Source organism: Nycticebus coucang, chromosome 6 (genome assembly GCF_027406575.1).
Source record: "Nycticebus coucang isolate mNycCou1 chromosome 6, mNycCou1.pri, whole genome shotgun sequence".
Taxonomy (NCBI): Eukaryota; Metazoa; Chordata; class Mammalia; order Primates; family Lorisidae; genus Nycticebus; species Nycticebus coucang.
Genome location: NC_069785.1, coordinates 4977834 through 5004755, shown reverse-complemented (window position 1 = coordinate 5004755; position 26922 = coordinate 4977834). Strand labels below are relative to the sequence as shown.

General features: G+C 41.4%; 2 protein-coding genes across 7 annotated transcripts in view; one reads left to right on the top strand and one right to left on the bottom strand.

Annotated features, from left to right (window-relative positions):
* TXNDC16 (thioredoxin domain containing 16) overlaps positions 1-5204 on the bottom strand; it is a 115672-nt gene extending 110468 nt beyond the window's left edge. For 3 of the 6 annotated variants that reach the window (XM_053595379.1, XM_053595383.1, XM_053595384.1), the window contains exon 1: positions 4758-5204. The gene's annotated coding sequence lies outside the window, so the exon portion shown is untranslated. The remainder of the gene's footprint in view (positions 1-4757) is intronic. The other 3 variants (XM_053595378.1, XM_053595385.1, XM_053595386.1) reach the window with 1 other exon arrangement.
* Positions 5205-5522: 318 nt separating this feature from the next.
* GPR137C (G protein-coupled receptor 137C) overlaps positions 5523-26922 on the top strand; it is a 67139-nt gene continuing 45739 nt past the window's right edge. The window contains exon 1 of the mRNA XM_053595837.1: positions 5523-6274. Coding sequence (XP_053451812.1) covers positions 5831-6274 — 444 coding nt within the window. The 5' untranslated portion in view covers positions 5523-5830. The remainder of the gene's footprint in view (positions 6275-26922) is intronic.

Here is a 26922-nt window from a genome sequence, read left to right as displayed (position 1 = left end):
CTCAATATATATATATTACAAGGTAGGAGGACATGTAAGCTCCTGCACTCCCCATCTCTGGTGAAATCAGATCTGGCCACATGCAATTTACTGTGGCCAATAAAGAGTGGGCAGAAGTGGCATCTCCCACAGGAAAGGGTTCTAACAGCTAGCATGGGAGATGCCAGCCTTTACTGTCTTCTGTCACAGTCCACAGCAATGTCCAAACAGTGGCTGTTTTGCCAGCGTGACCACAGTGCAGAGAACCCCCACCCCACGTGTATACAAGCTCCCGATGAGCATGTGACATAAAGAAGACGTAAACCCTGCCGTTTCCAGCCCCTGAACTTGGAGGGGTTACTATTGTAGCGTAAGCCAGTCTATCGTCACTGGTGTACCAACCACAGATGAAATACTGCCTTAACAAAACCCCCAACACTGGCTTACAGGCCAAGCAGCACGAAAGTGTTCTGGGCCTACTCAAGCAATCATTTTTCAGAGACTGGAGATCAAAAGTGATCCATGTTAAGGAATGATAAAACATTTGATATAACTATCATTATATTAACTTGGAGGTGAAACTCAGCTAATAAATTTATAATGAACCTGTACCTCAGTTCCTGTGGCTAATGAACTTATCGATAGCCCTAAAAGCAGAGTTTGGAAGACAGATTAGCACAGTGTAGAAGCTGGTTGTACTTAACAAGGTGTTGAAAAAAGATACTCAGAGAAGAAGCATCATACAGGAGATGAAATGTTCAGAACTTTAAACAATCCACCCTCCTATGGTCATGAAGCAAGCTGACAAAACTGCTCAGCCACAGAAAGAGGCCGGATTCTCCAAAGCCACCTTCAGATATAGCCAATGACAAAAATGGAAGGGCCTCTTTAAAGCCAAGGACCACGGAGAACTATACTGCAGGCAGGTGCAGAGTAAGAACTGAGATAAATACAGAATTTAAATGTAAATGTTTACAAGCTCTTCCAGCAATTTCGTACTTATTGAATCTAACAATTTTTAAATTGGGCTTGTAATTTGATGGTTTTTATTTCATTTTTCCTATAATGCATTTTTATCATGTTCACTAAATATTCAAATTAAATTGGAGTTGTCTATGGGTTTTTTTTGTTTGTTTGCAGTTTTTGGCCGAGGCCAGGTTTGAACCTGCCACCTCCAGTATATAGGGTCAGCGCCCTACTCCTTTAAGCCACAGGCGCCACCCAAGTTGTCTGTTTTTTAAACTGGCCTAGAGAACCCAAAACAGAATAGAGCCCTGGCACCATGTTCCCAGAGAGATTTCAACTGTAGACTGCTACAGTCTAGAGTCTGATATGCGTCTTCCATTCTTCCCCTCTCTAAATGGGAACACTTATAATTATGTCTCACCACTACCCTATATATTCAACAGGGGTGGGAGACATAACTTATGTCCAGACCAGTGAAGATCCTACCCCTACTGGGCATGTCTCAGAGATCATGGACTTTATGCTTACACAGTGACTGTATGGGATTTTTGGATTATCGCCACTGGGAAAAGTCAAGGATGAACTACATGCAGAAAGCGGAATATTTACTGGCAGGGGATGGTTTTTCAAATGTTTCTAGTTCTCTATATGTTAAAATTATACTTCTTACTTCCTTGAGTCAGGTATGGGCATGGTTTCCTCTGGCCGACGAAATGTGCAAAGTGGCATGTATTTTAGGGGGTTTTAAGAGTCAGTGTACATGTGTTATGAATCATAACACACTTTTCCTCTGCTATGAAGACTGATAACACTCAAAATGAGGCCTTTTCTGTTGGCCCAAGTCCCAGAAAAAGAACACTAGGGAACAAAGCTCCCAGACTGACTCGATGTGAACATAAAGTAAACTTTGTGGTTTTAAACTCAGAAAGTTGGTGTTACTACCATAGTAAAACCCAGCCTAGTCTTTTTGGTACATCTGGTCCTAGTAACAGGGGAGAAGAGAGTAACCTGAACATAAATACCCTGTTTCCCCGAAAATAAGACATCCTCTGAAAATAAGACCTACTTACAGGAAAGATAAGATGTCCCCTGAAAATAAGACCTAGCGCATCTTTGGGAGCACACCTTAAAATAAGACACTGTCTTATTTTCGGGGGAAACAGGGTACATACTCAAGAGTTTAAAGCAAGGTATTTCAAAGAATTCAGAGGAAATTCACCCCATTCCACTGCAAGGAGATTCTGAAAGGCAAGAGGACTCTTTAAAATACAACTGGCTGTTAGGTACGGCCACAACTTAATTCGGCCAATGAAATGTGCAAAGTGGCTTATGTAACTTCTAGAAGTTTTTAGGAATCTATATACGTGTCATGAATCTGACACACTTTCTCTCTGTTGTTACCACAATAGATGCCAATACCAAAAGGAAAAAGTCATAGGCAAATGTTTGCCAATATCCCACACATACCTCCCAACTGTGTGCGGACTTTTATACCTTGGGCCTGGAAGGGGCCTTGATTCTTCAGTATAATGCTCCCGATCAGCAGATGTCAGCATTGGCATGTAGGTGTAACTTTTGTCCCATCCCTGAACTCTAAACAAATGTATATGCATGAGTCATTTAAATAATAGAAAGACTAGCATGTAACTAAGGCCAAACACAAGAGGCTAACAAGCACTGTAAAATGGGTCCATGAGACTGTAGTACAGAAAGGATTAAAGCTTGCAAATGAAATGTTAAAGGCAACAAAAGTTATGTTGTGTGCAGCGGGAGACTATTAAGAAAGCCCGGGCAGCGCCTGTGGCTCAAGGAGTAGGGCGCTGGTCCCATATGCCGGAGGTGGTGGGTTCAAACCCAGCCCCGGCCAAAAACCAAAAAAAAAAAAAAAAGAAAGCTCCCAAACACACGAAGGAGGAAGTGCTTCAAGGGAAAAACATTGGTCTTCCCCTTGGTAAGGAAATAGGCTGAGAAGGTTCCTTATGTGATCCCTGGCTGGTGGAACAACCACAGCCCTCTTTACCCAGGCTAGAGCAACCGCATTTGGGGACTGGATACTGTTAATAACAACACATGGAGCACAATTCTCTGCTTTTTGATATTTGACAGACTACTGAGCAACAGCAATCTGCCCTCTCAGAACAATATTCAACTTTTGTGCATTTGGACACATTTAATTTGTGCAGCAAGTTTTTTTTTCCCCCTGTATAGGCCTAAAATTCCCTTATGAGTAACCATAAAATTAATGGCTATCCCTCTCAGGAAAAAGAGGAAACAACTGTAACTATTAAAATAAATTGTATCAAGATCTGTGGGCCCCTGGAAGGAGACACATTTCATATTTTGCAACAAATGAGGCATATAATTGCTTGTAAAGTTGGGGTAAGAACATTCTGTCTGAAGTTAGTTTAGTTACAGTTTAAGGCTGCTACTAGAGGACAGAACCTGCTCGCCTAACCAGCCTCCCAAAAAAAAAAAATGTTGATTATATTTCTATAGTTTATTATTTAAGACTTAATGGAGGCAGCAAAGGGAATCAACATCTCTCCACTTTAGAGCTCCTTGAAAGCATTTGTGAGGACAATCCTGTATTTCACTCCCCACACTCATCCCCAGGAAAGGGAAGTAGAAAGAAGAGGCATCCAGACTTGTTCTGACATATGGGGGGAAAGTCTCACAAGCAAAGACGTAAAGTCAGTATGAGTTTATTATCTGGATGTTTATTATCACCTTAAGTGGAGAATAGGGAGAAAAAGAAAAACCTCTTTAGGGTTAAAGTCTACTCACCAGTTGAAATTTGCATCTAGGCTATGCCAGAGACCATGTGGTGTCCCCAATTTTCACAAGTGCCTAAAACAACTCTGATTTTATACTTAAGTGCTTAAGCACACAACTATAATCAATTACCTCCCTGCTGTCATGAGCACTTGTTCCCTATTTGAAAAGAATTGTGTGTACTGCCCTGACCGCATTCTCTAAGAATCCAAGAGGTGAAGTTCTTAAGTTTCAATAAACATGAGCACAGATGTTGGATCAGGCCTGTTAACTTCTGTTCACTGCACTGCTCTGAACGTTCCATCTGAGCACTGTCCACTTCACAGTGCCAGGCTCCTCCTTTATCACAATTTGCCGGCACACCTGTAAAGAAAACTCAAACCACACCAGCATCTGGTGCCCTGGTGAACCATTGTTTCAGAATCTGGAGTACAAAACAGACATTAAAGTCCCCAGTGGAACATGTAGGTAGGGAAAAAGAAAGCGCCACTCTTCCTCAGCAAGCAGAGGACAAAGGATGGTGAGGTAGGAAAGGCTGGGTCTTGACTGCTCCAAGTAAATGCAGGATATTGAATTTGTAATGTGCCAAACACAAATTATTTCCTCGACATTTTGCACTATTTTGCTCATTTTATTACCAATTTTTTTTTAAGCCAACGAATGGTACGTGTCGGCCCAATACACGTTAGGGAGGTCTGTTTATCCCTGGACTGTTTGCAGCAGCAAGGTAACACAGCCTTCATGTTTTCCCAGCTCAGGAGTAGCGCCACCAACCACACTATGCCCCAGGCACTAAGGCTTCCCGACTTGTAGGGTTTAAGGCACACGGACTACCCTATCTCCTCTCCAGACAACCATCTAAGACCTGCAGGTCTGCTCTGCCTTTCCCCCCAAACGTATGCCCAGATTATCGTCCCAAATTCTAAGTTTCAAGGAAGCGCTAATTCAGAGATGGTTCCAACATCGGATACTGACACTGTTCTTCCTGGGGGACATTTATTTCCCTACGCAGGGTCTTTTACTTAATAGTTTCAGTTTACCCATCGCCTCCATCCTTGCCCTCGCCTTGAAAAGGGTTCACGTGCTTCCCGCGCTCACGAAGCGACGAATGCAAAACGCGGGTCAACAGACTCTGGGCGAGGCCGCTCCGGGCCCAAGGCCCGTGCGGGCGTGCAGTGCTGGACTCCTGGACTGGGAGGTGCGGCCCTCGCGGGAGAAAAGCCGCTCGGTCTGAACTCCACTTCGGCAGGCAGGATCCGCGCCGCCACCTACCTGCCGAAGACTTTCGTGCACCACCTGCGGGCAGGGACCCGGCGGTCTCCCAGGCCGCACGGCCGACCGTTCCCGCTGCCGAACCCCTGAGAAGGATGCGGAAGGCGGGGCCGTGCCGGGTTAGCCAGGCAGCCGAGAACAGCTTCGGCCACCTGCGAAAGCGCAGGGTCCCTGAGCTCCCGGCAGCGGCCACCCCCGGCCAGCGGAATCACCCTCCCGGGCCGAAAACACCGCGCGAGGCTCCTCCTTCTCCACGTGCTCCCTACGTGAGGGGCTCCCCAGCCAATGGGAAGCGTGGGAGGCGGAGCGAGAGCCGCCTCTGATGACAGACAGTCCTCCCGCCGGCGCGAATGGGAGGTGCCATAGCTGGGCCAATCAGTGGCGTGGGTGGGGAGGAGAGGGTGGGATAAAGCGGGGAAAGCGGACACCCAATCAGATCTCGGAACCCCCGAGCGACGGGTTCTGTGGCTAGTGGCCTTCCGAATACGGCGCTCAGGGGGCGTGCCCGCATGAGCCAATCGGCGCGAGCCCACAGTGCGGAGCGAGCGCCTCAAATGCTCGGGTTTCTCAGCTGATTGTCTCCAGCCGAGAGTTGTTTTTTGCAGCTCCGGAGCTGAGCCGCAGCAGGAGGAGCCGAGACCCCCGGGGGGTGGGGGGAGGAGGAGGCGGGGTCGGGGGGAGCCGCGGCCGCTCTGCGCGGGACGCCGGGTCCCGTCACGGCGCTTCCTGGGGTTGGAGGCAGGGGTGGGTGGGGGGTCAGGGGGCAGTCTTCCCCCTCGACGGCGGCTCCGAGTCCGGCCCCTTCGTTCCCGCGCTCCCTCGCCAGCCCCCTAGCCCCCTCATGAGGGTGTCCGTGCCGGGTCCGGCGGCCGCCGCCGCCCCTGCGGCCGGCCGCGAGCCTTCGACGCCCGGCGGGGGCGGCGGAGGCGGAGGAGCCGTCGCTGCTGCCTCAGACGCCGCGGTGCCGGGCTCCGTGCAGTTGGCGCTGAGCGTCCTGCACGCCGTGCTCTACGCCGCCCTCTTCGCCTTCGCCTACCTGCAGCTGTGGCGGCTGCTCCTGTACCGCGAGCGGCGGCTCAGTTACCAGACCCTCTGCCTCTTCCTCTGTCTGCTGTGGGCAGCGCTCAGGACCACCCTGTTCTCCGCCGCCTTCTCGCTCAGCGGCTCCCTGCCCCTGCTCCGGCCGCCCGCTCACCTGCACTTCTTCCCCCACTGGCTGCTCTACTGCTTCCCCTCCTGCCTCCAGTTTTCCACGCTCTGTCTCCTCAACCTCTACCTGGCGGAGGTAAGGCGGGAGCACCGGCGCGCGGGGCCGCGCGGGGAAACTGAGGCACGCCCGGGCGTGCGCCCGTGTGTTCGCCGTGAACTTAGGCGGTGGGTCGACTCGGTTACCGCGGTGCTTGCGGGGGATGGGGGGCACGGGGGAGGGAGAGTGCGTGCGAGCCGTCCACTTCAGACAGCGGGACAGCCCTTTGTTCGCTGTCCTGGGCCTCGGAGGAGGCGTCGGTGGCACCGACAAAGTGGCAGCGCGCGGAGCAGCAGCCCGGGCGGCCGCGCCGGAGCCGGGCCGCGCGGAGGGAGGCCGGGCGCCGGGACGCGGCGGCTCCGCGGGAGCTGGCCCGCCGCCAGCCATTACGTCACCGCGGAGCTGCTGCTCCGCTATTGTTGCTGCGTGGCTTTTCTTAGAAGCTTCTCTTCCCTCTCGCATCTCCCTTCCTGGGGCTCGAGAAGCCTCAAGCCAATTCCGCTCGATAGTCGCCCGGCAGGGCGGGTGGTCGCTTACCGAAGCCGCGGGTCAGGGGTGGGTCTCCGGGCAGCCTGTAAAGCGCGTCCCGGTGCTGCAGGCTTTGGAGATTTATTTTGCTTCTTACAGTATAGCCTTTCTTGGCGCCAAAGAAGACAGAAAATACGAGCTTAATCTGTGCCCACTGCAGGAGCAGACCAAACTGTTTTTTTGCGGTAACTTGCAGTGATATCTGGAATCTAATCACACCCCCTTTCTCTTTGATGAGGAATTGCTGGTTGGATTGCATTGTTCTGCAGCGCTTAGGTATTTGACCCATTTCAAACAGGTTTGGGAGTGGAAGGTGTCAGTCATCTGTGTCAGCTTGTGGTGTTTAAGCCACAGGATTTTCAGAATTGCCTGACAAATTTCCCTTCCCCTCCCCCCAAAAAAAGAAAAGCTGGAGGAAGGGAGGAAACAAGGTGACATCATACGCTTAATACTGACTAATATAGAACAATATTGGTCTATGTAGCTAATCCTCTCAAAGGCTTTTGGAGGTGATGAGAATTAATGTAGTTCCAAGCAAAAGTTAAAAAAAAAAAAAACATTTGAGGCAGATTATTTTTTTCATAAACCAACTCTTTTCTCTTTTAATAAATAGGAAGTAGAATGCATAATTTTAAAAGCACCGCCGGAACATCAGCTGTTTAGCTCACTGAAAACAACAGCTGAAATAGTGACAAAACTAATTTAACTTAAATTCTTTATCCTCTATTTTTTGGGAGCTTAAACAATACAGTAACAAAAGCCCAAACAGTAAGAAGCAAAATGGAAACATGAGTAATCATAAATCAGATAATCACGCCATAGTTATATCATTTATCTGAGGACGTTCTGATCTTCCAATTGTTTAAAGCTATTATCACACTTCTTTATAGTTAAACATTGTATTCTTCCTGCCACCATTTCTGAAAGAATGTTAGTGACTTATCATCCCTGAAGCTTTACTCTAGCTTCAGATGTAATTTACCTGAAAGCGACTAGCAATCTTTATGTCATGAACATCAGATAACTTGGTTTTCACCTATATACTTTGACTTACAAAATCATTTTAATGATTCATCATAAAATAGTTGGTAGACATCTCATAAAGTAGGTAAATACTCTTTTTACTTCTTGAGGTATATAAGCACCATAAAGTGCACAATCTTAAATGAACAGCTAGATGGGATTTTATATATACTGTATATGCACGTTACCACCACCCAGATTAAGATGTGAGAATTTTCCCATTTACCCTCTCCCAGTCAGTATCTGTTATCCCAAGGTAAACAAAGTGGCTAAACACTATCACAACAGGAGAAAAGTATCACAATAGAAAAAAGCATCTATGTTTAAGCTCAAAATTCTAAAAGTATGCTTCTACAGCACAAAATACACAACACAATATCTAGACTGAGTCTAGGCTTTTGATTGCTAACATTGCAAGCTAGTGAGAAAGTATTTTTGTTGTTTGGGATTCTGTGAGGGTACAAAGAATTGGTTACACTCATTGCATTTGTTAGATGAAGTCTTCCTGTGTCTCCCCTATGCTCCTCCCATGAGGAAGTATTTAAAGTCTAAAAGTCTCCCTTTAAAAGAATCTTTTGTTTGTGTGATGTAATTTTTTTAAAACAATAAAAGTCTATTAACCTAAAAAATAAAAAAAGTTGAGCTATACCTTTTTTCTTTTGCAGTGTCTCCTAAAATGGGTATAGATTGTTAGTCTATCCTCGTCCTTTTATAATCAAACTAAGAATTTTAGGACATATAACTGTACTTAAGACAACAGATTTGCAAGTTTTTGGAAAATCTGTTTAAAAAGAAAATTTTAATTGTTATTTTTGTGACAAGAGTCTCACTCTGTTGCCAGGCTAGAGTGCCATGGCATCAGCCTACCTTGTGGCAATTGCAAACTCCTAGGTTCAAGCCATCCTCTTGCCTCAGCCTCCTGAGTAGCTGGAACTACAGGTGCCTGCCACAATGCCTGAGTAAATTTTGTGTTTTTTATAAGAGATAGGGTCTCTCTCTTGCTCAGGCTGGTCTCAAACATCTTAGATCAAATGAGGCCTAGGCCTCCCAGAGTGCTAAGATTACAAGTGTGAGCTACCTGGCTGCCCCAAACAGATACCTTAACCAGGAATCACTTCCCTATTCATTAGAGAAAATTCATAGGAACTTGACTTTAACAGTATTAGAATTCAAATTTTTATCTCAGTTCCAGGCAATTAGAAATATACTTCCAATTAATCATCCTAAATTAATAAATTAATAAAGCGTTTTCTAGAAAGTTCTTCATATTATAGCATAGTGGTAGGGAAAGTCTATGTGGTGACAAATATAAGACTTAACCTGATAATTAATTTTTTAAACTAAAAGCTCCTCTATTTTTTTCAAGTTGTGCTGCTTAATTACTAACTTGTCTTTACTGTCATATTACATTATGCGAATTCCATTTTTCTTTAGTGTAAAGCATTTGTTGATCTGTTTCTAACTAGTAAAAGTAACTTTAAGGACTTAGTTATAAAAAAACATTGAATCAACCTGGCTTATTGTACCCTCAATGAATCCTCAACAATAAAAAAAAAAAAAGAAAAAGAATAAATAAATAAATAAATACCCAAATAAAAAACCAAAAACATTGAATCAGTATAAAAATGAAGCTTGTGAAGTAACTATTACTACTTTGAACACATTTTGTTCTAAAACTCACCATGCTTTTGAAAAGTTAAGAACTGCCTACACAACTTTGCTTTGGTGACTACACTTAAATGGAATCCATAAGGGGTAGAGTAGCTCTGTGTGAAACTATTAGGCTTCTCATACTTAGCCTCCTACAAGCAGATAGTTTAGAGGGAAAAACCTGGGCACTAAACTTAAAAGCACATATATTGAACTTTTTCTGGCTAGATTAGTAGAACATAAACTTCACCATAAAAGGGTTCACACTCTTGTACTTTTACCCAAGAAGACCTCACTCTGTAAAACTGATGCCATCCACCATCAGAACATGTGGAGGGATTTAAAATGACATTTGGAAGTGTACCATCTTTGGAGTATTGTAATACATGCAAGAATCAATGAGTTCATATTCAACATATTGATACTTTTTCCTTATATTTGTAATATGAGTGCCAGTTGCTTAATCAGGATAAAATACAGTGACTTAATCAAAATGCCAAAACCTTAACTCTTACATTCATGGACGCTGTTACTATCTCTGCTAATGGATATATTCTTTAAAATGTGGGTGGTGCTTGAAATGTAATTCAACTTATAGATACGTTGATTTTGTTATGTTCTGTGATTTCCCACAAAACTTAACACTTTCACCACCTGAAATGGAAATTCCTTGAGGACAAGTTATTTTATCATATTTTTAATCCCATAGCAATTACAACAATGGTGATCATCTAATATTATTGAATGACAATATAAAAGATCTGGAAAATATTTAGACATCTAATATGTGGAGGTTAATTTTGTTTTCATGGACATTTGGGGTAAATTATTTATGTACTGTCTGTAATCTTTTCTGCCTAAAAGATTTTATATAACAGGGTTTTGCTTAACAAAACTATTTATGTCGTGGCAAATGGCCCATAGTAATTAGGGCTTTGCTAATTTCGTTTCAACAAATTCTACTAAATAGAAAAGTCTGTAAAACAAGTCTCATATCATGAATCATTTACTATTTACTGGAAATAGTGATTTAGTTCAATGTTGACTTTTATCCATAACTGTGATTATAAACTGTTTTTATCTGAATCTACGAAGCAATGTTTTGTTCACTAACTTGATCTTGTTTTTACTGAGACTATCTGTTGAGGCCAAAGTTTCAGATAAAGATCTATGGCAGGAGACATTATAATGCCTTATAATTATATACTGATTTTCAAAGCACTTTATGAAATTATCTTCACAATCCCCATGAAATAGATGGAAGAAGGGTGTAATTTTTCCAAGATTATGTGGCTAATATGTATCAGATGTAAGACTACTATACAGCGCAAGTGCAGTGAAGTCTGGTCAGGTAATCTCTTCCTGTACCATGAGCTGTCTTGTACGCCATCATGTCTTGCGAGTGTCTTCCAACTTGCTTTCCCATTTTACACTCGTTCACACCTTTTCCATTGTCTACCAAACCCTTTTTTCCTCCCTTTATCCAGAGCATATGACTCTTAACCTCCTACTTAATTAACTTATTTTTAGAGACAGGGTGTCACTCTGTTGCCCAGGCTGGAATTCAGTGGCTCTATCATAGCTCACTGCATTCTCAAACTTCTGGGCTAAGTTAATCCTCCCACCTCAGCCTCGCAGAGTAGTGGGAGTAATACACGTAGGCATAAGCCATCATACCAAACTTACCTTCTAGTTTAAAGAAGTAAAAGCCGGGGCCATCTGGCTGACCAGAGATTCAGAGAAATCCATAACAAAGTTTCAGAGAGTATTTAATCTTTTTCAATGCTTGGTTGAAATGGTAAGTAAGGAAATTCCTGAAAGGCCAGAAACTACGACAAAAGCAAATGTAGAATGATAGAATGTTTGGGAGTGAGAGTAGATATCAGGTGCTTCCTGCTAGCCTACCATCCAGATTTTAATTTTATGTATTGGAGGTGTAGGGAGGTGATATTTCAGGCTCTACCTTTTGGGGAGGTCTATTTAAAGACCTCATCCCCTCCAGCATAATACTACAATCCTTGAAGTGTACACCTTCAGTCCATGAACTAGGAAAATAGCAGGTCTCAGAGGATGATAGTGGGATTTGTGACTGTCTCTGCCTTGGCTTGGATGAAGGGGTTACAAATTGGGAAAAGAAAAATCTTCCCTGAGAATGTGGAACAAGCTTATTCTCACACAAGTTTGAAGCCTGAGCTTACATCACTCCAATTTTGTGACCAGAGGGTGAGGAGGTTGGCAGAGCCAATGTGAAATTTAAGTATCCTTGCTTGATAGTAACCTCAAGTACCTGGAAGGACCAAGTCCAAATAATCTGTGGAGGAATGTACTTTAAACCCAGAATCCTGATAAATAAAATTATAAGGAACATGAGCTCAACATTACCAATCACAGGGAATCTTACTACAAACATTGTGGATACCAGAATACCAAATACATGATACAAAATAGTTATTCACTTATGTAAATTAGGAAATTAAACACTTGAAATATAAAATTAAAAATTGGCACATTTGGAAATAACTATTTTTTTTGTGGACACAAGGTCTCTCTGTGCTGCCTAGGCTAGTCTCAAACTCCTGACCTTAAATGAGCCTCATGCTTTGTCCACACAGGAGGATGACTTGAGGTGGCTGAATTACAGGCGTAACCACCATGCCTGGCTAATAATCATTTTTAAAGATGAAAAGAAACCGAAATGGACAGTTCCAGATTGAACAGTTAAAAAGAAATTAGTGAACTAAAAGATCTCAGAAAAACATCATCAAGGGAAATAACACATCGATCATATTTTAAATCTTTTAAGAGAGAATGAGGATATAATTAGCAGGTCCAACATATGTCTAATTGAAATCTGAGAGAAGTTATTCAGAAGGATAGACAGAGTTTGTTTACCCTAATTTATGAAAGACAGCAAGATCAAGAATCATAAAGCCCAGCCAATGCAAGGTAGACTTTGTGGAAATGATCACAGAATGAAACTTCAGAACACCGAAAAGAAAATATTTTTAAAGCAACTAGACAGAAGTTATTACTAAAGAATAAAAGAGTGTTGCTCTTTAACATTTAAGGAATCCAAGAGACAGGAAAATATCTTTAAAATGCTGAAAGAGAGTAACCTGAAACCTAAGATTCTACCCTTGACGAAACTGTCAACAATAGGGGTGAAATAAGAGCATGTTTAAGACAAAAAACAAGCTCAGCGTCTGTGGCTCAAGCGGCTTAAGGCGCCAGTCACGTACACCTGAGCTGGCGGGTTTGAATCCAGCCCAGTCCCGCCAAACAACAATTATGGCTGCAACCAAAAAACAGTCGGGCGTTGTGTGGGCACCTGTAGTCCCAGCTACTTGGGAGGCGGAGGCAGGAGAATTGCTTGAGCCCAGGAGTTGGAGATTGGTGTGAGTTGTGATACCACGGCACTCTACGCAGGGCAACAGCTTGAGGCTCTGACTTGAGAAAAAAAAAAAGACAAAAAACAGTCTGCTGCTAACTGATCCTCACAAAAAGATCTAGACTGGCGGCGGTGCTCAGTGGATAGGGCATTGGCCACATAAACCAAGGCAGGTTCGATCCTGGCCCGGGCCAGCTAAAACAACAGTGATAAATGCAGCAAAAAAAAATCTGGGCGTTGTGGTGGGTGCCTGTAGTCCCAGCTACTTGGGAGAATTGGGTAAGCCCAAGAGTTTGAGCTCTAAAGCGGTGGCACTCTACCCAGTGCAACAGCTTGAGACTCTGCCTTAAAAAAAAAAAAAATCTAGACTGGGTATGGTGGCTCCTGCCTGTAATGCACTCTGAGAGGACAAGTGAAAGGATCACTTGAGCTCAAGAGTTTAAGTCCAGTCTGAGCAAGAGCAAGAACCCTGTCTCCAACTAGAAATAGAAGAATTTGCTAGGCAGTGTGGCAGGTCCCTATAATCCCAGCTACTTGGGAGGCTAAGGCAGGAGGATCACTTGAACCCAGGAATTTGAGGTTGCCATGAGCTAAACTAATGCCTTGGCACTCTAACCTGGGGCAATTGAGTGAGACTGTCTCAAAAAGAAGAAAAATCTAAAGGATAAATTGTAGAAAGCTCAAAGTGTAGACCTTGTATGTAAGGTGCTAGTGTTTGATTAAACTTTAAGTTGACTATGCCTTTCAAAAGAAAAGCATGTCACTTTCAAACTATGAGGAGGAAATGAAAATGGGAGTAGGGTAGAACTTGTATACAAGAAGTTAACAACCACCACAAAAAGCCTTGAGAAAGATCAAATTAATATAGAATGAAAGTTAGAAAATAAAATATTCCAGTCAATGTCATGAACTTAGTGAACTCTGGGCTAGAGTATTCCATACTTCATTTTAAAACAAGTTCAACTATATGCTATTTACAAGAGCCTCTTATTACAAGTAAAGGATAAGAGAAAAAGTATAGTAAATATGGTGCCATGTTAACCAGAAGAAAACAAAAATTAATGAACTTCAAAGAGAAAACAAACCTAATGTTTTATTGGAAATTTTAAAATACCTCATTGATCAAGCAAGTAATGATACAGATCAATATGGATATACCTCAAAAATGACCATTTAGGGGGCAGCGCCTGTGGCTCAAAGGAGTAGGGCGCTGGCCCCATATGCTGGAGGTGGTGGATTCAAACCCAGCCCTAGCCAAAAAAAAAAGACCATTTATAGAACACCATATCGAAAAACAGGGTATACTTTCATAAATTAACATTTGGAACACTTAGAAATTGACCATATACCTGGAGCAGTAAAGCAACATTCAACAAATTAGAGGCCATCAGACAACGACTGAGAGTGCAGTTCAACCATTTATCAGCCATTAGATCTTGAGCAAGTTGGTGAACTTCTCTGTGCCTCTAACGCTGTTTCTAAAACTGTAGATGATAATGTCTACCCCGTAGGAATATTTTTAGAAATGAATGATAGCAAAATCAGACAAAGGCACTGTGAAAAATAATTACCAATACTTTTTATGAAGATACATTTAAAAATAATCTTTGGCATGTCTAATCAAATATATTAAAAGTTTATTATATCATGACCAAATAAGTTTTATATTCAAAAATGTAATATCATCTGGGTGCAGTGATTCACACCTGTAGTCCCAGCCTGGGAGGCCAAGGCAGGTGGATCACCTGAGTCAGGAGTTTGAGACCAGCCTGAGCAAGAGTGAGACCCTGTCTCTACTAAAAATAGAAAAACTAACCAGGCATCATGGCAGGTATCTGTAGTCCCAGCTACTTGGGAGGCTGAGGCAAGAGGATGGCTTGGGCCCGAGAGTTTGAGGTTGCTGTGAGGTATGACACCACAGGACTCTACCCAGGGTGACAGACTGTCTTAAAAAAATAAAAATATATATATACATATAAAATTCAAAAACACAATGTGATAAACCATATTTGCTGTGTAAAAGCAGAAAAATCATGATGATCTCAGACACAAAAAAATTTGACAAAACTCAACAGTCATAGATGATTTTTTAAAAAATAACTTCTAGGGTGGCCCCATATATCAGAGGTAGTGGGTTCAAACCCGGCCCCAGCCAAAAACTGCAAAAAAATAAATAACTTCTAGAGAACAAGGGAATAGAAGATAAATTCCTCAGTCTAATTAAACACGTCTACAAAAAACCTACACCTAATATTATACATATGAAGAGAAATTGAAAGCATATTTCCTAGGACAAAGTACTTCAACATTGTTCTAGAGGTCCTAGCTATTGCAATACAAGAAGGAAAAATGGCTTAAAAATTAGAAGTAAAATTGTCTCTATTTGTAGGTGACATGATTCTAAAGTCAAAAATCCTGGGCAGCACGTGAGGCTCAAAGAGGTAGGGCGCCAGCCCCATATGCCGGAGGTGGTGGGTTCAAGCCCAGCCCCGGCCAAAAACTGCAAAAAAAAAAAAAAAAAAATCAAATCTCTAATACTAAAAACTATAAGAACTGATAGGTGAATTTAACAAGCTTGCAGGATGTAACTGTGTTTATATACTGAAAGAAAACAATTGGAAAATGAAACAAAAACAATTCTATTTACAATAGTGCAAAAATTGAAAGTTGTGTAATACCTCTATGATGAAAACTACAAAACATTATTGAGAGAAATTAAAGACCTAAATAAATGGAAAAATATAGCCTGAAAGAATCATTTTTGAGATGTGACTTCTCCAATGTGATCTACACATTTAATGCATTTTCTATTAAAATCTTCACAGGTTTTTTGGTAGCACTTGCCAAGATGATTTTAAAATATGTGTGGAAATACGCCTGGCTCACACCTGTAATCCCAGCACTCTGGGAGGCCAAGGAAGGTGGATCGCCTGAGCTCAGGAGTTTGAGACCAGCCTGAGCAAGAGTAAGACTCTGTCTCTACTAAGAATAGAAAACTAGGTGTTGTGGCAGGCACCTGTAGTCCCGGCTATTCAGGAGGCTGACACAAGAGGATTGCTTGACCCTAAGAGGTTTGAAGGTGCTGTGAGCTATGATGTCACAGCACTGTATCCCCTGTGACAGAGTATTTAGTATTTCCATATGGGCTTAGTATTTTCATATATATATATATAGAAATACTTTTACTTCTGGTAAAAGAACAACAAAGTTGGAGGATCACACTACTTGATTTCAAGACTTAGAAATACAGTAATTAAGATAGCGTAATACTGGGGGGAAAACAGACATATAAATCCATGGAGCAGAATAGAGAATTCAGAATTAGGCCCACATTTATATAGTCAACTGAGGATTTTACAAAAGTGCCAAGGTAATTTAGTGGGGAAAAGAAAGTTTTGTCAACAAAAGGTGTCAGAATAATTGGATGTTCATATGGGAAAAAATGAACATTGATTCTTACCTCATAGTATGTAGTCTATGAGGAAAGTCCAACCTTTTTTCTTTTCTGCCGCACATTGGAAGAATAAGAGTTGTCTTGGGCCTCACATTAACTACACAAACAGTAATGAGCGCTAATGAGCAAAAAAGAGGTTTGTGCATGTTTTTTGTGACATCCAACACCACCGATAAGCAAAACAGTCCTCGTGTAATCGTTGTGCAGGCCACAGGTTGGACACCCCCTAGTACTTGATATAGATCAGTAGTTCTCAACCTGTGGGTCGCAACCCTTTAGGGGGTCTCTGCATATCAGATATTTACATTACGATTCATAACAGAAGCAAAATTAGAGTTACGAAGTAGCAACGAAAATAATTTTATGGTTGCAGGTCACCGCAACATGAGGAACTGTATTAAAGCGTCGTGGCATTAGGAAGGTTGAGAACCACTGATCTAGATCCTAGACCTAACTAAACACTAAAGTTTGTAGAAGAAAATAGGAGAAAATCTTTGTTTTCTTACAGAAGGCAAAGATTTCTTAGGAAACAAAAAAGTGTGAACCAAAATTGACAAATGAGACTTTATCAAAATTAAAGACTTTTGTAATTTGCAAGACAGATATTGAAAAGGCAAAGCACAGACAGGGAGAAAGTATAACGTACCTGGCAAAGTGATATATATCCAGAAAATATGAAGAATTCTTAGAACTCAGTCACAAAATCTTACGGACAAAATATTTGAACTTCACAAAAGAAGTTACATGGATGGCCAAGAAGCACATGAAAAGATGCTCAGATTATTATTATCAGGAAAATGAAAAGTGCAATCACGATGAATTACCACAAAACTTCAGCTAGCAAGTCTAAAAAGGACTGGCCCTACCAACTGTTGGCAAAGATGTGGATTCATTGGAACTCCTACACTGATGCTAGTAATGTAAAGTTTCCTTACATCTTGGCAACAGTTTAGCAGTTTTACAAAAGCAAAACATAAATCTGTTATAAAATCTAACCATTATAGGAGCCAGGGGTGATGGCATATACCGGAAGTCTCAGTGTACTCTGGAGGCTGAGGCAGGAGGATCACTTGAGGTGGGAGCTGGAGGCCAGCCTGGGCAGCATAGCAAGACCATGTCTCAGAAAAAGAAAAACAGACTGGGCACGGTGGCTCACACCTGTACTTCTGGTACTCTGGGAGAGCGAGGCCAATGGATTCCTTGAGCTCAGGAATTCAGGACCACCCTGAGCAAGAGCGAGACCTCATCTCTACTAAAAATAGAAAAATTAGCAGGGCGTTATAGCAGGCACCTATAGTCCTAGCTACTTGTTAGGCTGAAGCAAGAGGAGCTTTTGAGTCCAAGAGTTTGAGGTTGTTGTGAGCTAGGCAGACACCAAAGCACTCTACCAGGGCAACCAAAAACAATGACAACAAAAACTTGAGGAAAAAAATCTAGCCATTGTAGTCTTAGATATTTACCCAAGAGAAATGAAAGCGTATCTTACAGAAACTGGAATATAAGTGTTTATAGTAACCCTAGACCTAATATCCCCAAATTGAAATTAACTCAAATGTTCATCAAAAGTGAGTAAACAAAATATGGTATATCTTAGAAAGGAATACTGCTCAGCAGTTAAAAAGGACAACCTACTGATACAACAACATGGATGAATCTCAAAATCAGTATGCTGAATAAAAAGAAGCCAGACAAATACTAGCTAGAGTATATCATTTCATTTATATTGAATTTATAAAATGCAAACTGTGGTCATAAAAAGTAGATCACTAGTTCCCTGGGGCCTGGAGCAGAAGGGAATTTACACAGAAGGCCAGGGTGAAATTTAGTGGGTATGGAAATATTCTGCATTTGTTGTGATAGTTTTATGGGTTTTATAGGTTGCATACCTTTCTCAAAACTCAGAATTGTACGTCATAAATGCATGCAGTGTGTTATACATAAATTATACTCCAATGAAATTGATCTCCCCAAAATTTAGGGCTTTGCAGTTTCTTCTAAAAATAAAAACTAAAGTGGGGAAGATATAAAAAGGGCAGCTCCATCTTGATCAGCTCTATCAAGTTACTTGGGTATAAATTATTAATTTTGTTGTGTTTATCTCCCTGTTTATAAAAATGAGAATATAATAATAGTACCTGCCTCATAGGATGATCGTGAAGATTAAATTGTATAATTTATATAAAAATCTTTAGAATGTCATGATTGCAAGAGGGAACTTTGCCTAACAATTGCAATCAGTGTAACCTGCTTATTGTACCCTCAATGAATCCCCAACAATAAAAAAATAAATAAAATAAAAAACTTTAGAATGAGTATATGTCATATAGTGTTCAAAGAATTGGGATTTTATCAACTACATATTTTTAAAAATAACTTGTAAAGGCTCATTAAGAAACATTTGAAATACTTTTGAACACATGCATTGAGGAAGAAATCTCATTGGAATTTAGTAAATAACATGAGACTAAAAATATTACATCTCATAATTTGAATAATGCAGCTAACTTGGCATGCAAGGTAAACTGTAGAACCTGAAATGTTTATATTAGATAAAAAGCTGAAATATCTGTATCACACAGAGAACAACAGGATAAATCTTAAGGAAACAAACGGGGATGAATGTAAGAAGTAATAAAATAGAAAAAACTCAATAAAGAGGGTTGATAAAGCCAAAGTTACCCTGTACTTTCTTCCTAACCGGACTTCTTGAGAGGTGACCATGTACGTGTCACCATTTTCTCACTTCATCACCCACTCTAATCTGCCTTTGCCCCATCACTCCACAAAACAGCTGTTTACTTTGGCTCATGTCAATGAGTTCACTACATATTTTTCAGTTAATCACTCAAATCTCTCAGCAAAACTGACTCGTCATATTTTTCTCTTGAACACTTTTCCATTGGCTAACACATTGAATCATATACTCATGATTTTTTTTTTTTTTGCTATTTCACAAGTTCTCGTCAAGCTTCTCAGCTCTGTCTGGCCATCAGAGAGGCTGAGATTTCTGAAGAAATTTAGATTTTCTAAAGCTTAGAATCCCTTCTTCCCAAGTGATATCCATTTTCATGATACACCACCTAAAAGCAAATGACACACACACCTGTCTCTGATTTTGGATTTGCTTTTATTTATTTATTTATTTATTTATTGAGACTGAATCTCACTTTGTCACCCTTGGTAGAGTGCTGTGGTGTCACAACTCACAGCAACCTCCAACTCTTGGACTCAAGCAGTTTTCTTGCTCGGCCTCCCAAGTAGCTGGGACTACAGGCACCGGCCACAAGGCTTGGCTATTTTTAGACATGAGGTCTCCCTCTTAGACTGGTCTCTCCAACTCCTAAACTCAGGCAATCCACCCGCCTCACCCTCCTAGAGTGCTACAATGACAGATGTGAGCCACCACACCCAGCCTCCTGTCTCCGATTTTAACCCAGGCTGCTCCTCTGGGTCTGGCCTTCCAAATCCTACCCTTATTTGACATCTCTTTCAGGATGTCTGCAGCACCAGATTCAAGCGTACCAAATAGAGCTCATGATCTTTCCTCCTCTCTCCCTAGCCTTCATCTGTCTTCATCAAAACCTGGTTCTCCTCTTTTGTTCCCCATTTCAGTGACTCTGGCACTGCTATCCAGTTATTTATATAATTCAGAAACCTGTGAATTAGGTCATTCTTGATACTGCTGTCTCCCTCATACTGTCTGTCACCAAATCCTGTGTTGTCTCCTAACATCTCTTAAATCCATTCTCGTCTCCCCATCGCAATACCGAATTCAAGCTACCCATGGCAGTTAGCCTCCCAATGCTGTGTCTGTATCCCGTGCTCCCTCACAGGTCCGTTCTCCACAATTTTGCCAGAATTATCTTTTCTAAAACAAAAGTGTAATTGTAAAATCCCCAACCCCAAATGCCTTTTATAGCTCTAGTTACTCATGAAGAGAAAGATACTTTTACACGTTCTACAAGGCACTTTATGGTCCCAGCTTCATCTCATACCGTGCTCCTTCCTCACCACTCCAGCCACGCTAAAACATTCGTTTAATTCTTAATATTTGTCATTTTTTCTGCTACAAAGCCTTTCCATATTCTTTTTCCATTGCTTAGAATATTCTTTCTTCCTCCTTTGCTTGGTTAACTCTCAACTTCTTCAGGGAAGCCTTCATCCAACTATCCAAGTAGATAAGATTCCAAAATTACTCACTAGCAGAGCATTTTGCTCTTCTCCTGCAAATCACTAGCACAGTTGGAATTTTACATTTGTGTAATTTCTTTTTTCTTTTTTTTTTTTTTTGGCTGAATTCAGGGAACTTTATTGATCTTACATGACAAGGTGGGGCTCCCTAGGCCCCTCTTGTTCTTCAGGGGGTCTGATGTGGAAACTGTGTTGAGGGGAGATTCTCAGTGAGGTGGGGGACTGAGTAGGCAGGGGCACCCCAGCAACTGAGGGCCTCTCTCCTCCTCTTGTGCTCTGGCTGGGGCTGGTGGTCTGGAGGCTCTTACTCCTTGGAGGCCATGTGGGCCATTAGATCCACCACCCTGTTGCTGTAGGCCAAATTCATTATCATACCAGGCAATGAGTTTGACAAAGTGGTCAATGAGGGCAATGCAGCCCCAGCATCAAAGGTGGAAGAACGGGTGTCACTGTGGAAGTCAGAAGAGACGCCCTGGTACTCGGTGTAGCCCAGGATGCCCTTGAGGAACCCCTCCCATGCCTGCTTCACCGCCTTCTTGTTGTCATCATATTTGGCAGCCTTCTCCAGATGGCAGTTGAGATCCATGACCAACACATTGGCAGTGGAGACCCGGAAGGCCATGCTAGTGAGCTTACCATTCAGCTCGGGGATGACCTTGCCCACAACCTTGGCTATACAAGTTGAGGCAGGGATGATGTTCTGGAGAGCTCCGCGACCATCACGCCACTTCCCAGAGGGGCCATCCACAGTCTTCTGGGTGGCAGTGATGGCATAGACTTTAGTCATGAGTCCGTCTGCGATGCTGAGGTTGTCATGGATGACCTTGGCCAAGGGGGCTAAGCAATTGGTGGTGCAGGAGGCATTGCTGACAATGCTGAGGCTGTTTTTGTACTTCTTGTGGTTCACACCCATCACAAACATGGGGGCTTCAGCAGAAGGGGCAGAGATGATGACCCCCCCCCCCGTAGGTGAGCCCTAGCCTTGTCCATGGTGGTGAAGATGCCAGTGGACACACAGCGTACTCAACACCTGCCTCACCCATTTGATTTTGGTGGGATCTCGCTCCTGGAAGATGTTTATGGGATTTCCATTGATGACAAGCTTCATGGAAAGCTTGACTGTGCCATGGAATCTGCCATGGGTGGAATCCTACTGGAACATGTAGACCATGTAGTTGAGGTCAATGAAGGGGTTGTGGATGGCAACCATATCCTCTTTGCCAGAGTTAAAAGCAGCCCTGGTGATCAGGCGCCCACTATTACCAAAGCTGTTTCTTCCAACCTTCACCATGGGGCCTTGGGGATGCAGCTGGCACTGCACTAGAAGTAGCTGTCTGACGAATGGGAGGACCAGAGAGCCAATAGGGACCAAGCCTTCTTGCTGTATCTCTGGCACCTAATTTAGTACCTGGAATGTATTAAGTGTTCAGCAAATACTGAGTGAATGCCGTTCTTGTTCAGCATATCCAAACTACCCTAAGGGAGGCCGGGCGCAGGGGGCTGACACCTGTAATCCTAGCACTCTGGGAGGTGAAGGGGGTGGATTGCTTCAGTTTAGGAGATTGAGACCAGCCTGAGCCAGAGCAAGATCCCTCTAAAAAAAACAGGCAGGCACTGTGGCAGGTGCCTGTAGTCACAGCCACTCAGGAGTCCGAGGCAAGAGGATCGCTTAAGCCCAAGATTTTGAAGTTGCTGTGAGCTATGACGTCACATCACTCTACTGAGGGTGACAGAATAAGACTCTCAAAAAAGAAAAATCCTAAGGGGTGGAATTCTCTGAGTATATAATTTCACAGTAGAACTTTTCTATCCTTTCCTTTTCCTTTCCCATTTAGGTACTTTATCCCCTTTAAAAAAAAAAAAGGCACTTATGTTAATACAGGCATCCTAAAGTGAAATGCCTAGACTATCTGAGAGAGAATAGGGAGTCGTGGTGATTCAGAGAGCACGTATTTAAAGAAGACAGCCACATTAACAGAAATTTGGATTTCTTAAAAATAGGAAATATTTTTAAATAAAGGGTGAGGATTCAAGTACACCTGTAATCCTAGCATTCTGGGAGGCCTCAGGAATTTGACACCAGCGTAAGCAAGACCCCATCTCTACTAAAAATAAACTAGCCAGGCATTGGGGCAGGTGCCTTTGGTCCTAGCTACTATGACACTACAGCACTCTACCCAGGGTAACAAAGTGAGATTATCTCAAAAAATAAATAAAAACTGTACTCTATCACTGAATATTTCCTTCTTTCCATATCTATAAACAAAATCAGAATCTCTAACTTAATGTGGAACTTTTCATTTAATTTGTTTTAAATAAAGACAAACTTTTTCAAAATCTTACTGTTTGATTTTGGTGGGATCTCTTGATATGTTTATGATACTATAATTTCATTGTTAGCCCTGAACTAGGGCTGGGATCCTGAATTCTAGTCCTAGTTCTGCTCTACTTGGCTAATTAATATTTGCCAAATCACTACTTTTCTGGGCCACTTTTTAATTTGTAAAGTGGTTAGTGTCCGTGACATCTAAGACCCCCTTTAATTCTGATATACTAATAAAGCAACCTAGATTTTGAGCATCTTTAAAAAAAAAAAAAATACTCTGAAATCTAGTTTTGAGATCTATATAGTGTCTGAATTCTGGATGCCAATTAAAGTTTAACATACTATGTTAAAACTGATCAAAGCAGGGTCCTCAAACTGCAGCCCGCAGGCCACATGAGGCAGTGTGATTGTATTTGTTCCTGTTTTGTTTTTTTACTTCAAAATAAGATATGTGCAGTGTGCATAGGAATTTGTTCATAGTATTTTTCTTAAACTGTAGTCAGGCCTTCCAACGGTCTGAGGGACAGTGAATTGGCCCCCTGTTTAAAAAGTTTGAGGACCCCTGATTAGAGCATAGAGATTATCTTTTTTCTAGAAAAAGATGTAGCTAGATATTTCAAATCTGTATGTTCTCACTTTTTACAATTCAGTTATAGCTGCCATTTTTCATCAGCATATTAATCACCCTGCTCTTTGTTTTTCCAGCCTCTAGTCCAGTGGTTCTCAACCTTCCTAATGCTGCGGCCCTTTAATACAGTTCCTGTGGGTCACGACCCACAGGTTGAGAACCATTGCTCTAATCTCTCAGCATAAAGAAATGCTTAAATATTTTCTTAAAAGTTTGTGCTCTTGGGCGGCGCCTGTGGCTCAAAGGAGTAGGGTGCCAGCCCCATATAGCAGAGGTGGCCCGTTCAAACCCAGCCCCGGCCAAAAACTGCAAAAGAATACAAATGTCTACATACAACAACTAAGAAAATGCCATGAAGGCTACGTTGCAGTTTGATGAGAATATTTCAGATTGTATATGAAACCCGCACATTGTACCCCTTAATTGCACTAATGTACATAGCTATGATTTGACAATAAAAATAAATAAATTTAAAAAAAAATAAAAAAATGAACTGCAAAAAAAAAAAAAGTTCTCTTTCCTCAGCTACTATATAGGACTGTGTAATTAGCGATCCCATCGTTTGGACTGCTTTAAGACGATATAGTGTCCTCAATGGAGGATAAGAACTTTTACAGCCCTACTTTAGGTCTTTGATTGGTCAGGACCGCCTGGTGTCCTTTCTCTCACTTTCCAAAAGCTTCCTGTTGAGACTGGTAAGTATCTAATTGGCATTTAAAAAAAAAAATCTGTTCTGGAAAAAATGGGACTTTTAACAGCCGACCTTGTAAGCAATAACTTAGGTCATTGTAGACAGAGCATATGTACTCAGTGGTAGCAGGAAATACTTTTGCCTGAAGTAGAAAAGGTAACATGATTACTTGCTAGAAACATTACTCATAAACGTATTCCTTGAAATGAATTAATAGACTAGATCAGTCACAGTTCAAGGCACCAATAGTTCTAAATGGGTTGTGGATTTTCTTGGTTTTGTAAAGTAGAGGCTGTAAGGATACAGATAGAACATTGGCTAGGAAGGAATAATGGAGTTAAGAACTTGGACACTGGAGTCCTTATTCCTTTACCCATGCTAACTGACTGTAATCAAGTTACTTAACTTTTTTGTATCATAGTTTCCCCATCTGGACCTCATTGTGCCTACCTCATAGGGTTGTGAAGATTAAAGGAAATAATACTTTAAAAATATTGATAGAAGTAAGGACCAGAACATAGTAAGATTCAACTGTTAGCTATTGTTATCATTTTAGTCACACAAACACAAAAAAAAAGAAAGAAAGAAAAAAGAAAAGAAGAGCAACTCTAAAATTAGGATTTTCTTCTGCCTTTTTTCTCATGTGTAAACTTTAGAATAATCATGAGACCATTATTTCCTTGCATTGAAATAGCTTCATAGGTATTATCCCCATTTTTCAGATAATGAACTGAAATCACGGATTTTGTTCTGAATTACACTAGAAATTAGAAGGATTGGAAATCAGGGCTTCTTACTACACTAATGATTTTTCTGTTATAACTATAGAATTAGCAAGTTTTAAACTACCATTAGTAATCACCACCACTGCGTACCTAATTCGAGCTGTTATTGTCCTTAAGAAATGCAAATGAAAGCAATGTAAGCACCGTTCTTTCTCATTTCTTCCCTGGGGTGTTCTATTACTCCTCCTGATACATTCTGACCCATTTTTTTCTCACTATTATCAGTCAGATATTCTCCAGTGAATCTGGTTCTGTCTCCATCTTTACGAAAAGCAGTTCTGCTATCTTCCTAACTCAAAAAGCATGAAAGATTTTATGAAAAATCAGTAATACACAATAGGGGATTTTAGCATTGGGAACATTTTTTAAGAACAGCACAGTTTCAGCACAATTTAATTTAAATCTGTTTTCTAGGGAGTCTAAATCTATGCTCAGTTTAGAAATAAATTTTGTGTATTCTTTAAACATAAGACAGATTAAATTATCTTCAGTGAACTATCCATAGTGAACTAATAAACGGCTCTCAAACAGCTTCTATCTAGCCCTGTTTTAGCCACCCCCACCTCTCACTTCTCTCAGAGCAGTACCTGGTTCTTGTTCTTGTACCTTTTGAAGATTCTTAAATGTATATCATGTTGGTTCTCAATCCTTATTACTACTAGCTTGGGATTTGTCTTTCTTGGGTAACCATACTTTGTATTGGGGGTCCCAAAGGCCATACTCAGCCTGGGTGGTTACACTCACGATTACAGTTTACTACAGTGAAAGGATACAGAATAAAATCAGCAAAGAAAAGGGTCTCTCCCAGTGGAGTTACACAAATGTGCTCAATTCATTCAACAATGAGTTGTGACAGTATATGTCAAATGGTGTCGACCAGGGAAGACCATTAGAAACTCAGTGTTCAGGTTTTTTATTGGGGGCTGGTCGTGTAGACACCCACTGTCTAATACATACCAAAATTCCAAGCTCTGAGAAAGAAACCAATAGTCAGGATACAGCTGAATACTTGTTTACACAAACAGTTTAGTACAGTGAGACACCCTCATCATTTAGGGAATGGTAGGAATCCTCCTGAAACCCAAGTTCCCAAATGCCAGCCATAGGCCAACCTTATAAGCAGAGGATAAAGTCTCAGGCCTGCTGCCTTTATAGCTCTCAACATTTTATTAATGTTCCTTTCTCATTCTACTCAAATGTATATGTTCATGCCTTTCATGAAGATCCCTTTAGTATTGTTTTAGTAGAATTTTAGGTAGGAACAAAATTAGACTCAGTGTTTACCTGGAAATTTCTGTGATTGTAAATTGAAATACCCTAATTTGTATAAAACCATTTTTAAGCAACTTGAGAGAAAACAGATTAAGTAAAGAGAAGAAACTTAAAAAAAAAATTGTTAAAATATTAGGATGTTAAGATCCTAAGAGAGAAATAAGAAGGTACTGAATCCTAGAAACAAGAACAAGCTACTATAAAGAAAAACCCTTGAGTAGATAAGAAGAGCTTTTAAAATGAAATATACAATAGGCATTGGAAGTGAACATCTGAGAAAAAGTATGTCTGTTCAATTTATAACTAAAGTAGCTAAAAACATCATACTTTATATGCAGACAGTAGCAATAGTAAGCTCGGGAATGGTACACACTCTCCGTAGAAACTTGAGCAATTGAGATGGAAATTGGATAACTGCTTCTGTGAAAGTGATCTACTTAGTTGGATGTCTATGCCTAACTCTTCACCATGGAGAAGAGATTATTTACCACAATTCACTTTTGTATCAATTTCAAATTTTATGTATTTTCTCCAGTAAAGTTCCTATCTTGTTTAAATCAACAAAAGTGGAAAAGTGAACTTGACAAAAATAAATTCCATAGAAAAGCATCTGTTCTGTATGTGTTTCAAGTACTGACCATCTTCAGAACAACACGGTCTACATGTCACAGGTGAAGAGGAATGATACAGAGCTCCAGTAAGACCCTTCTGTCTCAGTCCGTTTGGCCTGCTACGGCAAAATATTGTGAAG